This window comes from Microtus ochrogaster, chromosome 1, assembly GCF_000317375.1.
Source record: "Microtus ochrogaster isolate Prairie Vole_2 chromosome 1, MicOch1.0, whole genome shotgun sequence".
NCBI lineage: Eukaryota > Metazoa > Chordata > Mammalia > Rodentia > Cricetidae > Microtus > Microtus ochrogaster.
In genome coordinates, this window is record NC_022009.1 from 23060006 (window position 1) to 23077192 (window position 17187).

Sequence of the window (17187 nt, forward strand, 5' to 3'; positions counted from 1 at the left end):
GTTCGTTTATTGTTCAGAGTTCTGAATGAACTGAAAGAGCAGCCACACAGCCCTTTCTGTGTTTGTGAGAGAGGGCTGTGATGAGAGGGGAGCCTCAAACAGAAGTATAAAGAGAAGGGCTCCGTTTCCTCTTGCAGCTCACTGGAAAGGGCTCCGACCTTTTAGTAATCTACTGTAATGGCTTCAAGACTTGAGCATCTTGTAGCTTAAAATACACCATCTTGGGGCCCACTTCTATATGGCTGCATCAGATCTTGAGAGGAAGGAAAGCAGTTCAAAGCTTCCCTGTAAGAAGAGGATGAGGGCTCATTAATCTGGGAGGTCTGGGAGGCAGCTTGGAGCCTACACTTGCAGAATTACTTGAAGAAACTCGGGGACTCGAGAACTAGTGCTGTGACTTCACAGCCGTGTTCAGCGTGGCAGGAAGGTGAGGTAAATAGGTAAGCTTTCACAGCAATGCTATACAGACTACAATGCTCAGTGCTATATGGACTACAGGTGAGGCTTCCTTCTGAAGCAGCTGGACAGCAGTGTGGGTGGGAAGCATTTCAGTCGAAACCAAAGCATTTCAAAAGGCTGCTTTTCCCAGCCTTTGATTTAGTTCTCAGTATTAAAAAAGTCTAGATAGGGGTTGGAGAGATGGTTCAGTGTTTAAAAGAAATGGCTGCTCTTCCAGAAGTTCTGAGTTCAGTTTCCAGTACCCACATGGTGGCTCACAACCATCTGTAATGTCAACTGGTGTGCAGACATGCATTTAGACATACATGTAAATAAATCTTAAATTAAAAAAGTCTAGAGAGGCCTTAATCCCAGCACTTGGGAGGTAGAGGAAGGCAGATCTCTGAGTTTGAGGCCAGCCTGGTCTGCAGAGCAAGTTCCAGGACAGCCAAGGGTACACAGAGAAACCCTATCTTGAAAAAACAAAACAAAAATCAGCAACACATTTAACAAATTCCAATTTCTTGCTTTTCTGAAAACTCGAATCTGATCATTCCCGATCCACATTCCCTAATGATAGGTGTGTGGCTTCCCTAGTGTGTCGGTGGCAAGCACAGCAGCCATTCGTGATTTCATTAGGCTGGCAACTATGGACCACCTGTCAGAGGGCCTCACGTTAGTCTTTAGAGTGGGAGATAGCTGTAAGGAAGTCCACTTTGTATTCCATCAGGGTGGCGGTCAGAGGACAAGCAAACTGTAATGTGACCCTAAAACATGGCACATGCATGCAGAATCAGAGGTCGGAAGAACACCAGTGTTAGCAGGCTAATTTCATTTTATGTAGACTCCAGTCTTATGTGTTTACATTTAAACAATGTCTGTGCGGGTGAACCTGCTGGTCTGAAGACGACTCCTCCGTGAGATCTGGCCACACAGGCTCTCGTGGCAGTGTCCGGATGGAGGGAAGGAGGTCAGGAGTCTGCATGATTGGCCCTACGACCTGAGTGATTTGGATGGGTAATTAGATGTCAGTAAACTGGTTGGAAGTAGGTTTTATAAGGGGAAGGCCTTGGGCCTGATGCCAGTTTGAGAGGTTTCTGCTTTGGGCTTTGTGGGGTGGGGATTGTCATAAGATCAACGAGGTCAGCCTTAAAGTTCTAAGAAGAGCCTGACTCATTCACTCAGACTCATCATTATTTCTTAAACTGAAGACCCGTGCTTTCTTACAAAGTGGCTTCTGTCTGCCAATTAGAAGCTATTGTCTCTCCTGAAAGCATCAATTCTAATAGCAATTCACTTGGGTCCAATTGTGTGGTTTGGAATGAGGACAGCAGCGAGTCAAGTACTTTAAATCTGGTTTTGGCTCCCAGGGCTTGGTGACACTTTTTGTGCATCCCCGTCTCGGTCTAAAATTAGCACCAGTGTCCTTCCAGGCAGGAGAGAGGGACTTGGGTGGGACAGAGCTGTCTTTGCGCGCAGAAGAGAACTGCAGGATGCGCTTTAGGCTCTACGACCTCAAGTCAACTCCACCAATCCTCATTTCCAATTCCCTTCTCTTCCTTTTCCTATTCGAGGCGAGGCAAACCCTGGGCCGAGGCGCTGCACTGGCTGACAGGAGTTCCAGGACTCGCTACCCAGCCTGGCCGTGCCTACCTCGCAGCCCTACCCTGCAGACAGAACCCAGAAAAAAACTTGTAGCTTGGAGAGAATTCTAGAAAGGAGATCCCTCAGATGCAGATGATTTCCTGAATACATCAAATAAACCGCCAGATAAGAATGGAGTTTGTAGAGACACTTGTTCCCACGGCTTCTGTCTTCCAAATTGGGCAGAGGGCAGGAAAGGCATAATTCTTGGAATCTGAAGAAGGAACAGAAACTCTCAACCTCAGAAGTCTGAAAATATACTCTCACCAAGAAAAACTTCAGTGTAAAGTGATCCCCAAAGAACTGCTAGCACTTGTAGGACCATAAATTTCAGATATGCCTGAAAACTATGTAAAAAACAAAAAGTCACATTGGTCTTTGGATTTCAAAGGCTGCCTGTCAAACGGCTCTGTTGCTGAGCTCTATGGCTCTGCTGACTTCCCACAAGCACAACTTCTCCCATCAGACCTGCCTAGCCATGACCTCCCAGACACTCACGCGCGGTGGCCTTGGTGGCTCAGCTGTCAAGTTGTTCTTGTGTGCACACGTGTGCACACATTTAGAAGTAAGACCCGCCTAGAAAAGAAGCTAAGGTTGTGGGGATACCTGACCAGATCCCTAAAATTCATAACACAGAAGTCTGCAGGTTAAGGAAAGAGAACACAGTTGAGTTAAGAGAACTAAGGAAGTCACAGTGGCTCACTCTGGTAACCCTAAATAACACTCAAGAGGCAAAGGCAGGAGGATTTCAAGTTTGAGGCGGTCTGGGCCCCATACAGAATTAAGCCTTATCTCAGAACTGCAAACTAGGCCAGGCGTGGTAACTCAGGCCTTCAATCTCAGCTCTCAGGACACAAAGACAGGAGGATCTCCGTGAGTTTGAGGCTAACCTGGTCTATGGTGAGCTTCAGGATAGCCAGGAATGCATAGAGAGACCTTGTCTCAACAAAAATGCAAACCAGAGACTGAAGAGATGGCACAGTAGTTAGGAGCACTTGCTCTTGCAGAGGACCTGGGTTTGATTCAGAGCACCATATGGTGGCTCACAACAGTCTGTAACTCCAGTCCCAAGAAATCTGATGCCTCCTTTTGACTGCAGCCACCAGGCAAGCACTGACCTCTGAGGGCACTAGGCATGTATGTGGTACACAAACACATACAGACCAAAACACTTATACACATAATAAATCTAAAAGAATATTTTTCTTTTTTCTTTTTGTTCCAAGACAGTTTCTCTATGTAGCCCTGGCCGTCCTAGAACTTGCTATGTAGACCAGGCTGCCCTCTAACTCAGAGATCCTCCTACCTCTGCCTTTGGAGTGCCAGGATTAAAGGTGTGCACCACTACACCCAGTATTTCAAGGCTTATAATGGTCTGCCCCATGTAACGTATTTTTAAAGACAATATTTTTTGTGTACATATGTGTGTGCTTGTATGAGTTTATGTGCACCATATGTGTGTAGGTGACTGGGGAGGCCACAAGAGGGCATAATATCCATGGGACTGGAGTTATGGGTGGTTGTGAATTACTATGTAGGAGCTGGGAACAGAACCTGTGTCCTCTGCAAGAGTAGTAAGCATTCTTAACTGCTGAGTATCTCTCCAGCCCTATGTATATATTTTTTTAAATTTTTAAAAATTTATTCTTACCTTATGTTCATTGGTGTTTTGCCTGCATGTGTGTCTGTGTGAAGGTGGCAGATCCCCTGGAACTGGAGTTACAGACAGGTGTGAGCTGCCGTGTGGGTGCTGGAGATTGAACCCCGTCTTCTTGAAGAGCGGCCGGGGCTCTTGACTGCTGAGCCATCTCCAGCCTGTATGTTCTTATTGCTTAGTTTGTCCACTTGGTGGTTCACCTTTCTGGTATTTTGTTAGTGAAGGTGTTGGAAACTTCAGAGCAAAAGTTTTGAGATGTGAAATAGAACCATTCTGGATGAACGTTCTCAGCAATGTCCATCGACATTTCCTGGGAAATACAGGTACAATGGCTGCCTCTAACTTCAAGAGATGGAGCGTTAATGTGGGAGAGGGTTAAGGCAGCTGAGGGCAGATACGGATCACTGAAGGTCAGCTCTGCTGCTGGGCTGAGAGATGACAGAGTGACTGTGAGAACAAAAGCAGCTCCATCTTAGTGTCAGGAGCGACTATCACGGGACCCGTGAGATGGAAGTCAGATGGAAGCTGGGAAGGACTCGTTTCCAAGCCTGGACCGGCGGGAGGAGAGAACCAGCTCCCCCAAGCCTCCTTCTGGCCTCCACACACACACCACAGCCCATGTGTGTACACACACAGAAACACACAGATGTTTTAAAAAGAAAATTAAGCGTAGCTTTGTTCTTATGGTCCTTGAGTTTAAAGGGACAAAATAAAACCTTAATAGGCAATAAAAGTAATCTACCAGATTTTTTTGGCTAATAAGTATTTTTATGCTGATGGATGCAAATCGTTTATAAATCACTAACAGAAGAGAATTATCTCCTTACCTGAAGCAGGCTAGTCAGGAAGACATAATTCATGGAAAACCTTTTCTGATTCTCTGCTACTCTCGGGAAAAGAGAAGTTGGCAGGCACACAGAAGTAACCTTCGGGAAGCTGCCCCACCATTCCGTTAATAAGCACCATCACTTCTGAAATCCCATGAACATAAAAGGGCTAACATCAAAGGAGTTTTTCAAATTCTTGGAAGAGAAGACATGGTGATTCATGCCTTGAGAGGTAAAGACAAAGGCGGGAGTTCAAAGGTCGTTCTCAGCTACATCTGAGTTAAGGATAGCATGAGCTATAGGGGTTTCTGTCCCCCACCCTTCGCCTCCCCTGCAGAATACTCAGTGCCACAGAGGCCCAAAGCCACACCTCCCCACTTAACATAGGCAAGAACTCCACACATATGAAACACCCACTGGTAGGGCTCTGGGGAGGAAGGCTGTCTTAGACGGTGGTGCTGTTCTCCATGGGTCCAATGATGAAGCTATTAGGATTGGCAGGAAAGTGAGTGCTGGCTCCCCTTGAACCTGCCCTGAGGCCCACGCTCATGAAGGCATTACTTTCATCCCTGAGAGTCACTTCAAGACTGCTGGCAAACACTTTCTCCTGTGAGTACACATTTGTGTCCTACATTAACAAATAGAGAACTATTTCATCGATAGAAAGGCCAGTGTGAGCAGGATGCTCAGGAAGCGCTGCCGTGGAGATCCTCCTCGAGATCTTGTTAATCACACAGCATCGAGTCAGACACTCACAGTAAACCGTACCAGCTGGGTTTTGTGTACAAACACTCCCCCACCATCATTTCGTCAGCTGAGTCTTATTAACCACAAATAAATTGAAGAGCAGGGAAAACACAAATTAAAAGAAGGATAACGAACATTTTCAGAAAAATCAGTCCTGGTCCCATGTGAAAGGCTAATAAGGCTATTAGGCATAATGTAATAAAACCAGCACACAGTAGGAAAAGGACCAAGGAACCCGTCTTCTGCAAAAAATGCTGTGGAGCATACTAGGTGACGATGAAATACGTGCTATATTTTAATATAAGTTACTTTCAGAGAGACATTTTTATAAAGTACAAAATTCATTTTCAAAATCAGTATTTTTTTTAAACATTTTACTGGTTCAGGATATGAACATTCACTTCTGGCTTTAAAAGCTGGTAAGACTATCAAAAAAACCAAACAAATGGGGGGCTGGAGAGATGGCTCAGAGGGTAAGAGCACTGGCTGCTCTTCCAGAGGTCCTGAGTTCAATTCCCAGCAACCACATGGTGGCTCACAACCATCTGTCATGATACCTGGTGCCTTCCTTGCCAGCAGTACATTGTATGCTTAATAAATAAATAAATCTAAAAAAAAAAAAAAAACAACAGGGAAAAAACTGCAGCTTTTCTTGCCAGGTGGTGGTGGTGCACTCGGGAGGCAGAGGCCACAGATTTGTGAACTGGAGGCCAGCCTGGTCTACAGGTCTAGTTCCAGAACAGAGAGGGCTGAGCAGAGAATTAGAAAAGAGAAAAGGTTTCAAACGTTCTCTGTTCTACCTTTGTGTTTCTCTTTGTCCATGGTTGATTTATTCATTTTGAGATAGAGTCTTGCTACACAGCCTAGACTAGTACTGACCTTGCAGCCTTCCAAGCTCTGGAATTGCGGGTATATGTCACCACACCCAGCTATTAACAATTTAACTGAAGTCTTGCTGGGAGACGTCAGGTGATATTTTTATAGAGCAGAGAAGCACCATAAACACAGCACAGAATGGGAAGAGGCAGGGAGTAAAGCTCAGGGGACCAGCAGGGAGGGTGAGCGGGAGGAGGCTGAGCCAGGGCTTCAAGGGAAGCAAACCGGCCCTTAGTGTTCAGCATCTTCACACAACGGAAACGGAGAGGCTGGGGAAACTGCTCAAAACAATAGCCACACCCTCAAACGTAAGTCAGTACCAAATACAAAATCATTACCACTTTATTACTAAATCAGCTGACAAAAGACAAGTGTTATAAGGCAAACTCCTGAGTCCATGGATCCGTCGGCTTGAGTGCATCTGCTCCAGGAGACTGATGTACCCGACCTGCGCACGTCAGGCTGACCCGGCACCACTGCGTTGTTCTGTGCTGCGCATGCTCTCTACTCAGAGCTTTCCCGTAACTCCTCACAGATCCCTAACTCTGTTTCCGTGGTGGTTCTCAGGAGGCGCGGACTGCTGCAGGCTCTGCCTTGTATCACAGCCTTCCGCTTTTCCAAACAGATGCCAGGCACGGGCCAGTTTGCGAAGTTTAGCAATATTGGGTTTTACCTATGAGAAGAAAGAGAATAACTATAATTAACAATAGGAAAAGCTGGATAAGTCTTATTATTTTTTTCTAAGTACTTCAAAGTATGGCTCCCCAAATGTGTTTAGATTTCTCCTTTCTGAACTCAGAAAAGATGGTAGTGTCCCTCAGAATGAAACTCTAAGTCTGGATTTTTATCTCCTAGTAATGGAGATAGAAATTTCTCAAAGAGGTGGGACTTTGTGGAGGGGTAGTGGGCCTGTTTTGCCTGTGCAACACGTATGTGCATGCCTTGTGTCTGAAGAATCCAGAAGGTGCCAGGTCTCTTAAAACTGAAGTTGTTGACAGTTGTGAGCTGCCTTGTGGGTGCCAGGCGTCAAACCCGGGCCCTCTGGAAGAGCAGCCAGTGCTCTTAACCACTGAGCCATCGCTCCAGTCCCATAAAATAAAGAGTTTTAGTGGACAGTCAGGGAACAGTACACGAAATCTCCATGCAGGAGAAGCCTTCACAGCATCGGCAAGAAAGAAAGCCCCAGGAAGCAGCACACAGTGGCCCGTGTACACACACTCACGTCTGTCTCATTTAAAATCGTAGCAGGAGGCTGGAGAGACTAGGCTAAGAATATTGACTGCTCTGCCAGAGCACATGGGTTTGATTACCAACAGCCAGATAATCACAGTTATCTGTAACTCCAGTTCCAGCAGGTGTGACACCCTCTTCTGGCCTCCATGGGCACTGTACACACATGGTGCATAAGCATACACACAAGAAAACACCCATCACGTAAAGGAAAAACAGATTAAAACAAGACTAGAAAGTTAACTTAACTGAAGGACCTGTGCATCTACTGGACCATCCACACCATTGTCCATGTGTGGCTCACACCACAAATCAGCCACGGCACAGTAGAGATGGCCAAAGTCTGGCTCCTTGTCTCATGATGTAATACAAGAGATCTTTTGAGACAGCTAGCTTCAACTGCCGGGCTCCATCCCAGCCACACTTACAGGGGACTGGATGTCTTGGCTACGTTCTAACAGTTCTGAGTTCAAAGCACTTCTACCTTTACGAATAATCAAACCTGGACCTGGCAGGCAACTGCTGTTCAGGATATATGATATTCAGGATCTATGTGCAATGTGAGGTTTAAAAACCAGGGGCCACCAGGGAGATCATCTGGCACTTTACTCTAAGCTCCATTTCAAATGTGAACAGAAAGACCAAGTGTGTGGCCGCAAATAAAACTCCCAGTTCATGTTTTTAAAGCGCTCCTGTTTTAGGGAGGATAATGAAGGATTATAATAGTAGAAACTGGAAAAGAAAGAAAAGATAAACTTTGCTCCTCCCCGGTTCTATAGGTCTTGGTACACTAGCTTGTGTCACCGGAGAACTCTGAGAAAACGCCTCCATCGATTGGCCTGCAGGCAAACCTGTAGGTCATTTTCCTGATTAGTGACTGATGTGGGCGGGTCCAGCCCGTGGTGGGCAGCCGGCCTTAGGTGCTGTGAGAGAGCAGGCCAGTAAGCAGTGCCCTCCGTGGCCTCTGCAGCAGCTCTGGCCTCCAGGTGCCTGTCTTGCTTCAGCTCCTGAACTATAATTAGGATGTATAAGCCAAATAAATCCTCTCCTCCACCAAGTATGTTTTGGTTGATTTTAGCACAGCAACAGAAAGCAAAGTAGGCCAGGGTCATCACGGTACCGTCTTCTCCTGCTCCAAGTGGTCCAGGTCAGCTAAGGGCAGCATTGACGGCCTCCCATGAGCACACTGGAATGGCAGCTGGCACAAGGACAGAGCTTCGATAAGGCGATAGCTCTCCTCTAGGCTCAGGCAATCATTAAACTTAATGGCCCCTAAATAAAAGAGACACCGAAGAGTCATAGTGTGACGGTGAGAACCAACGTCAACCTTGGGCCAGAACTGAGCACCTGGACAATGTAACCCATTTCTTAGACTGGCACCTGAGGTCATGGAATAGACTCAGGCCTCAGGACTGCCCTCCTGCCTCAGCTTCCATATGGGGTCCGTCCCTCTGATGTCACAGGAGACATTCCTAAACCTGGTAAGATCTTGCTTTCGGCCAGGGTGTTTATGAAGGTCCACTCTCCTGTGCACAGCGGCTCAAAAGCAAACTCTCAGTGTCCGTTTCATCCCTCCTTTTTTAAAAACAATTTATTTAACTTTATTTTATGTGCATTGGTATGAAGTATCATTATCCCCCTGGACCTGGAGTTACAGACAGTTGTGAGCTGCCATGTGGGTGCTGGGAATTGAACCCAGGTCCTCTGGAAGAACTGCCAGTGCTCTTAACCCACTGAGCCATCTCTCCAGCCCCCTTTATCTTGGTTTTTTCAAGACAGGGTTTCTCTGTAACTTTGGAGCCTGTTCTAAACTAGCTCTTGTAGACCAGGCTGACCTCGAACTCACAGAGATCCGCCTGCCTCTGCCTCCCGAGTGCTGGGATTAAAGGTGTGGGCCACCACCACCAGGCTCATTTTTCCTCTTTCTTAATTTCCATAATCTAGCTGGGCGGTGGTGGCGCACGCCTTTAATCCCAGCACTTGGGAGGCAGAGGCAGGCGGATCTCTGTGAGTTCGAGACCAGCCTGGTCTACAAGAGCTAGTCCCAGGACAGGCTCCAAAACCTCAGAGAAACCCTGTCTCGAAAAACCAAAAAAAAAAAAAATTCCATAATCTAAATCTTTACATGTTAGAACTTATCTTTAGTCTAAGATCAATTCACTCAGTCAATAAATGTTAATTAAATGTCTGCTTTGCAGCAAGAGCCTTTCAGACAGTGAGTGAGTAAAGACCAGGGAGTGCTCTCTTGTTAAGACGATTCAGTTGAGAAGACAGGATCTACAGGAGAAGGAGCAGACAAGGTTCAGGAAAGGACAATGCAGGGTGTCAGTATACAGGAGGGACACGGCAAAGAAGAGGCTGGAAACGTGAAGAGCACAGTGGGGTGTGACACTTGCTGAAACAAGCTGCGGGCAGGGGCCAAAGCACCGAGACCCTTGTAAGCTGTAGGTTATGGCTTTTGCCAAGTATGGTAGGAGAGGCCAGTGATCCCAGCGCTCTGGAGAGAGAGACAGGAGGATCCAGAATTTAAGATTATCATCAGCTACATATTAAGAGACCACCCTGGGCTATAAGAAACTTATCTCAAACAAATAGACAAAAAGAAAAAGAAAGGCAAGTAAACACATAGCAGAGCAGTGGTGGCGCATGCCTTAATTTTAGCACTCAGGAGGCAGACACAGGCGGATCTCTGTGAGTTCGAGGCCAGCCTTGCCTACAGCATGAGTTCCAAGACAGTTGGAGCTGTTACACAGAGAAACCCTGACTCAAAAAGTTAAAAATACATACATATATACATAAATAAAATACTTTCATACTAAGAGTATTAGTAAATGTCAATGCATATTTCAGATAGAAGAATTGACCTTTTTTCTTTGGTTTTCTTTTCTCTTTTTCTTTCTTTCTTTTGTTTTGTTTTTCAAGACAGTGTTTCTCAGTAGCTATGGAGCCAGTCCTGGAACTCACTGTCCTCGAACTCACAGAGCTCTGCCTGCCTCTGCCTCCCCCACTACCGCCTGGCAGAATTGACATGCTTAAAGGCATGTCTGAAAGATTTGCCTGGCTGGGAGTGGTGGCACACATCTGTAATTCCAGCATTGGGAGGCTGAGGCAGGAGAATTGCTACAAGTTAGAGACTGGATTACTCTACATAAGTTCTAGGACAGCCTGGAGTACAAAGCAAGACCCTGCCTGAAACCAAACAATGACAGGACCCCTGTGGGTGCTGAGAGAGCAACCACTGAGCAGGAGCCAGCAGGGGGTGAGGACTGTGTGGAGGCTCCAGCGGAGCAGGAAGAGTGCAGCCAGCTTCGGGACAGGTGCCACGGTGCAGTCTGGCGATGGAGGGCAGAGAGCAGGAGGAGGGGCGATGAACACCGAAATCTCTGCAGGGGGCAGACTGATCTGGGAGAGGCGCAGGTGAGAAGACAGGAAGGACAGAAATAGAATGGGGGGCAGTAGGTCACGGACAGTTACGGGGTTCCAAAGCTGCCACTCCCCTGGATGAGGTCCTCTACCCATCAGATCCCCTACTCAAGACCCCACCAGATCAAATGCATCCTGGACCAGCTCTAAACGTTTCTCTGGAACCTTCTAAGCGTCTGGTCTTTATTTCCAGCCTAATTTCTTGGTACTCTTGGCTGCTCTTCATGAGAGGAATTTACTCCTGGCCTTTGTGGCTCTGCCAAGGCTGCTTCCTCACGCTGTGATGAGCCCCAGGCTCACTCTGGGGTGACTCCGAGTCAGGGTCCTCTAGGGTCCACTCCTCTGCTTTGTCAGTCAGTCTGCACCCGTATTGGTGTTTTACTTTTAAAAAGCAATTTTAAAAGTAGATTCAGGTTCTTGACCTAAAGTACACTCTGTAAAAGGCAAGCAGAAATGTACATTTTGCCTCCTCTACAGTGACTGTACCACTGCAGTGCTCAGCGCACCCAAGATCCTAGAGATGTGCAGGCTCTTACCATGGCAGGCCTGGGAGGCCAACACCTTCTGGACAGTCAGCGGCAGCGTCCCCTGGATGCCTCCTGTGGTCTGAATCAGCTACATTATTAACAGAAGGGGAATGAAGTAATGAAGCCTTTTGCATGGAGCACTTCAGCGTGACACCCTCCAGTAAGAGAAAAGCTTACCTCCACTTGTTCTCGAATAAATTCCTATAAAACCAAAAGGAGAACAGGCATGAATCTATTGTCCTCTTCACTGAGGACTTAAAACCATCCTCAATGACACAGGAAATGGTTCCAAACATTGAAAAATGTGATGACATGAAAATCTCTGCATAACAAAGGGGACAGAGAGCCTAAAGCATGAGGGAAAACCTTTGCCCCCTAATATAAGAGTTAACATTTAGATATATAAAGAGCAGCAGATTAAACACACACACACAAAACTGCCAGGCAATAATAGATGGGCTAATGAATTGAACAGACAATTCTCAAAAGAAATATAAATGGTCAATAAATATCTTTTAAAAGGTCAACATCCCTAGCCATCAGAAAATGAAAATTAAGCCTTCTTTGAGATCCCACCTTACTCTAATCAGAATAACTATCATGGAGGCTGGAGAAATGGCTTGGCAGTTACGAGCACTGGCTGCTCTGCCAGAGGACCTGGTTCAGTTCCTAGCACCCACACGGCAGCTCACAACTGTCTGTAACTCCAATTCCAAGGGATCCAACACTCTCACATCGATGTGAATACATACAAAACACCAATGCACATAAAATAAAAATATTTTTAAAAAATGAAGCCAGGTAGTGGTGGCCTACACCGTTAAGCCCAGCACTCAAGGCAGAGGTAGGTGAATTTCAAAGTTCAAAGGCAGCCTGGTCTGCAGAACAAGTTCCAGGACAGCAAAGGCTGCACAGAGAAACCTTACCTTGAAAAAAAATGAAAGAAAAAAAGAGAGAGACAGAGAAAGGAAAGAGAGAGAGAGAGAGAGAGAGAGAGAGAGAGAACAAATCTTGGCAAGGATGCAGGGTAAGAAGAAACCTCATCAACTGAATGGAATGTGAACTACAGCAGCCACTGTGAAAATCAGTGTGAAGCCGGCTCCCAAAGCTAGCGCAGAACTACCGTGTGACCCAGCTATCCCACTCGTGGGCAGCAGAACTACCGTGTGACCCAGCTATCCCACTCATGGGCAGAACTACCGTGTGACCCAGCTATCCCACTCGTGGGCAGAACTACCATGTGACCCAGCTATCCCACTCGTGGGCAGCAGAACTACCGTGTGACCCAGCTATCCCACTCCCGGGCAGCAGAACTACCGTGTGACCCAGCTATCCCACTCGTGGGCATGCATCAAAGCTTTCCATAGCCTACCAAAAAGGGAGGGCACATCCATGCCCACTGCTGCTCTCACAACAGAAAAAAAAAAACAAAACAGAACCAGCCTAGACACCCATCAACAGATGAACAGATAATCAAAACATGGGAATATACTAAGTGAGGTGTCCCTCCCATATGCAGATCTCAGCTTCTAATTGTTAATGTCTTCCTAGGTGAACAGATGTGCATAGAGGCTAGGAGCCAGAAAGGGCTCCTGAGACAAGACAGAGCAGCTCTGAGGGTGAGGGAAAGGGCAGTGGAACACAGGAGATATTAAGATGCAAGGGGCAACCCCGGTGAAAGGACAGCAGGGGAAGGGAAGGGCAGGGAGATGGGAAGCAAATCAACCAAAAGACAGTATTCATGAAAATTTCACAAGAAAGCCTGTTACTTTGTAAGTTCATTTTTAAATTTAGTTTTACTTAAATGTTATGTGTATGTGTGTTTTCCTCCATGTATATCTGCGGGCCACTTCAAGTGGATGTCCCAAAGCACACCTAAGATGTTTCTCCTCCCTTGTAGATCTTTGTCCTTGTGGAGACTTTTTTCCTCTTTCAAGACAGTCTTGCTATGAAGCCCAGTCTGGTCTTGAGCTTATGCTCTTCCTGCCTCGGTCTGCCTACATCCCTTTATTTACAAATTAAATTAAACTCCAGGGCCAGTGAGATGGCTTAGCAGGGATAGCCTGGGATTCCTACGGTAGAACAAGAAAACAGTCCTGACCTACACAGACATTCACACTCACACACATGAAATAAAATAAAAAATTTAATTAAAGCTGATACTATTAAATGTGCCAATTTGTTTAGCCTCTGGAGGCAAAAACTCTCTCAAGGTATGGTACATTTAATGATCTTTTAACAACACTATTGCTGTAAAGCTAAGAGGAATGGAAGCCAACACTAACTTCTGCTATTTTCTCTGGTGAGTGTGCGAGCGAGCAGGACTGTAAAACATGTTTATAAGCCTGAAGAGGGGAAGAAGGGTCTCATTTTCAGTTGATTTCACATTTCAGTTAATGTAGACAATCTAAATAATGTTAAAAAGGCTCAGTCATGCCAAGCACAGTGGTATATGCCTTTAATCCCAGCAGGTCTGTGAGTTCAAGGCCAGTGCTACAGAATGAGATCCTGTCTCAAAAAAAAAAAATGAAAATGAAAATGAAAAGAAAAGAAAGAAAGGAAGGAAGGAAGAGAGAGAGAGAGAGAGAAAGAAAGAAAGAAAGAAAGAAAGAAAGAAAGAAAGAAAGAAAGAAAAAGAAAACAGCTCAGACATCAAACTGGAACACAAACCGTTAAGAATGTATCAATGAGCTGGACCAAGGTGGTGCATGCCTTTAAGCCTAGCACTCAGGAGGCAGAGGCAGGTAAATCTCTGAACTCAAGGCCAGTCTGGTCTACAGAGAGTTCCAGGACAGTCAGGGTTACACAGGGAAACCCTGACTCAGAAAAAATAAAAAAAAGTATCATGACTGCTAGGATTCTCAAAGTTACCTCCTCAACACTGAGCTGCTCCAACTCTTCCAAAATCAACAAATCCTCCTATCAGCCTGACTAAATATAATCAGATTTTCTGAAACCATAAGCTTTGTTTTAATTTGAAGTAAACTCTTTAAGAGTATCTTTGAAGTCACTTGAGGAGTTTTTATTATAATTTTCTGGTTAAAACTTTAGGTATTGAATTACAGGAAGAACCTTGCGGATCCTGTCTTTTGGAGTTGACACAATCTGAGTCCAAATCTGGAGCAGGAGTCTGAGAAGAAATGAGCTGTGTGGGCAGAAGAGAGCTCCGCTGAAGCAGAGCTGAAGCTGTCACCAACAGGCAACTTGGAAAGGGGAAAGGAAGATAACAAAGGCTGAGCCTGGGAGCGCTGCCGCCTGCTCTTCAGTGTCCTCCTTCCATCTTAGAACAAAATGTCCTGCACATGCAAACTCGGCCACTCCTAACCTTCAGTCACCAGCCGTCTGTGTGCAACAGAGGCTTTGGCTTCTTCTCCTCAGTGCACAGACAGAAACCTAGGGCTTTGTACATACATGTACACATCCCCAGTCCTTTTGTTTGTTTGAGACACACACACACACACACACACACACACAGAGAGAGAGAGAGAGAGAGAGAGAGAGAGAGAGAGAGAGAGAGAGAACAGAATGTAATCCAGGCTAGTTGGTCTAGAATTATGTAATTCAGGCTAGCTTCAAGCTTGTAATCCCCCTGCCTCAGCCTTCCAAGTGCTGGAATTACAGGTCTATGACAGCAGCTTGGCCAGCGTTCTAGGAAGAGTCAGCAGGCTTCACTCCTGATTCGCTCAGCCATCTGTCAGATTCCATCCCAATGGATGACTCAGAATATCAACCACGGCATCACCTACCCCAGCTGCTCAAGTCTTACTTTCTGGCCACTGCTAACTATTTCCTCTTGCCTACAGCTTCACTTAGTTGAAACAATGTTCCCTTTGCCGGTTCTTCCTTCCTCAGTGTCCCCAATCATCTCCCAGCTCCCTCAGTGTCACCCCCTGTCCTATGGCCTTTGCTCCTCCCCGCCCCCTTATCTTCCAACAGTCTCACTGTCTCCTGGCCCAAGTCACCAATTGTGTGGGCTGTTATGGCCACCAGATATGCACAATCCAGATTTCTTTTCTAGATACAAAGTGACAGTCAGCCAGGCCCCTGGCACTAGAAGGCACCGTCTGCGCTGAGGTCACATCACCCCGGCAGGTGTGCTGCTGCACTGCCTTCCTCCTCCTCAGCAGCTCTGTCCTCATCCAGCTAGAGCTCTAGCAGCACGGTGCTGTGTCTTTCTCCTTTATTACTCTGTGTGCCTTTCACATCAAATCTTCTGGAGTTTCCCTCTCATCTAGGTGTCAGATCTGTCCTTCCTTTCTATTCCCAGTACACTGATTTAGTCAAATCATATAGCAACCATTACAATAATTCGAACTTTTCACCCGCCTTCTAGCTTTTCCCAAACCTGCCCATGTATCCTAACAGTCACCAACTCTATCTTAAAATTTCTGGGCATTATTTTATTACATTATTTATATGAATATGCATATGTGTGCATTCATGTGTGCACGTACACATGCCGTGGTGTACTCTCGGAGGTCAATGGACAGACTGAGGGAAACTGTGTAGATCCCGAGGACTGAACTCAGGTCAGACCTGGCTGTGGCACCTTTACCTGCTGAGCCATCTGGCTGCCTCTGAGTGTTTTGCCTAAATGTCTGTAAGTGCATCACATGTGTGCCTGATGCCCATGAAGGCCAGAAAAGGGCATCGGAGCCCCTGGAACTGAGTAACCAATGGTTGTGAGCCAACACATAGGTGCTGGGAACAGAGCTGGGGTCCTCTGCAGAGCAGCATGTGCATGGACCTGTAAGCCATCTCTCCACCCTGCCCATTTGAGACAAAGCCTCGCTGCGAGAGCTTAAACTCTCTACCCCTTAGCCTCCTGAGCACTGAGACGACCAACAGGTGCCACAGGACAGCTCTGTGACACTTCTAAACATGCCTCTGCCCTCCACAGGTACTGTGTTATGACTGAATGTCCGCCTCCTTTCCGTGAGCTAACTCACTAACTCATCTTAACTTCTAGCACCTGGCACGCTGAACGTAAGCCATATGTGTGTTGACTAAGGATGAACACGTGTCAGGGGCGCTCAGCCACTTCCCAGGCACTAAGGATGAACACACATCAGTGGTGCTCAGCTACTTCCCAGGCACTATGGATGAACACCAGCGTCAGGGGCGCTCAGCCACTTCTCAGGCACTGGACGATGCATCTCACCTCCACGATGCTCTTAGTCACAGGAGACCTTCCTCTTCGGAGCTCACTGGCCTCCCTCTCTACAAAGCAGAGTGGCACTTTCCCCACAAGGATCAAAGGATCACTGGCATCTGGAAATATCAATTCCAGTCCAAGATCTTCCAAATATTTGTGGTAAGACCTAAAGAGACAGGCACAGATGTAAGAACGTGACTTTACCCGCTTCAGTGCTAGTTCCAAAACTTGATGGTTTGCAAAAGCGTCCATGACCTTTGGAAGTTGTATTGTTTTCCTTATGCTTATATGTGTTTAGAATTTCATTATCAAATTTCCTCTTCAATTACAGTAATTCTCATTCACAGTTACACTTTCTAGGAATTCAGTTACTTGTGGCTGACCAGGATCCAAAAAAATAAATGGAAAATTCCAGAAGTAAACTTCTTTTTTCTTTATTTTGGGGACTGCACTGGGGCCTTGCACATGCTAAGCATATGCATCTGCAGCCGTAAAATTTAAATTGCTGCTCTGAGAGTATGATCAAATCTCAGCTTGTCCCATTGGCGCACCCTGTGTCCGGCATACCCTTTAGAGGCCACACATCTGTTCACCGCTGGAGGACCCTGTGTCCAGCATACCCCCTAGAGGCCACACGTCTGTTCACCGCTGGAGGACCCTGTG

General features: G+C 46.3%; 1 protein-coding gene across 1 annotated transcript in view; it reads right to left on the reverse strand.

The window, feature by feature from the left end:
- Nucleotides 1–6508: 6508 nt before the first annotated feature.
- Mlh3 (mutL homolog 3) overlaps nucleotides 6509–17187 on the reverse strand; it is a 34722-nt gene continuing 24043 nt past the window's right edge. Inside the window, exons 8-12 of the mRNA XM_005343655.3 lie at nucleotides 16531–16690; nucleotides 11547–11570; nucleotides 11379–11457; nucleotides 8540–8691; nucleotides 6509–6862 (exon numbers count right to left, since the gene is read on the reverse strand). Coding sequence (XP_005343712.1) covers nucleotides 6719–6862; nucleotides 8540–8691; nucleotides 11379–11457; nucleotides 11547–11570; nucleotides 16531–16690 — 559 coding nt within the window. The 3' untranslated portion in view covers nucleotides 6509–6718. The remainder of the gene's footprint in view (nucleotides 6863–8539; nucleotides 8692–11378; nucleotides 11458–11546; nucleotides 11571–16530; nucleotides 16691–17187) is intronic.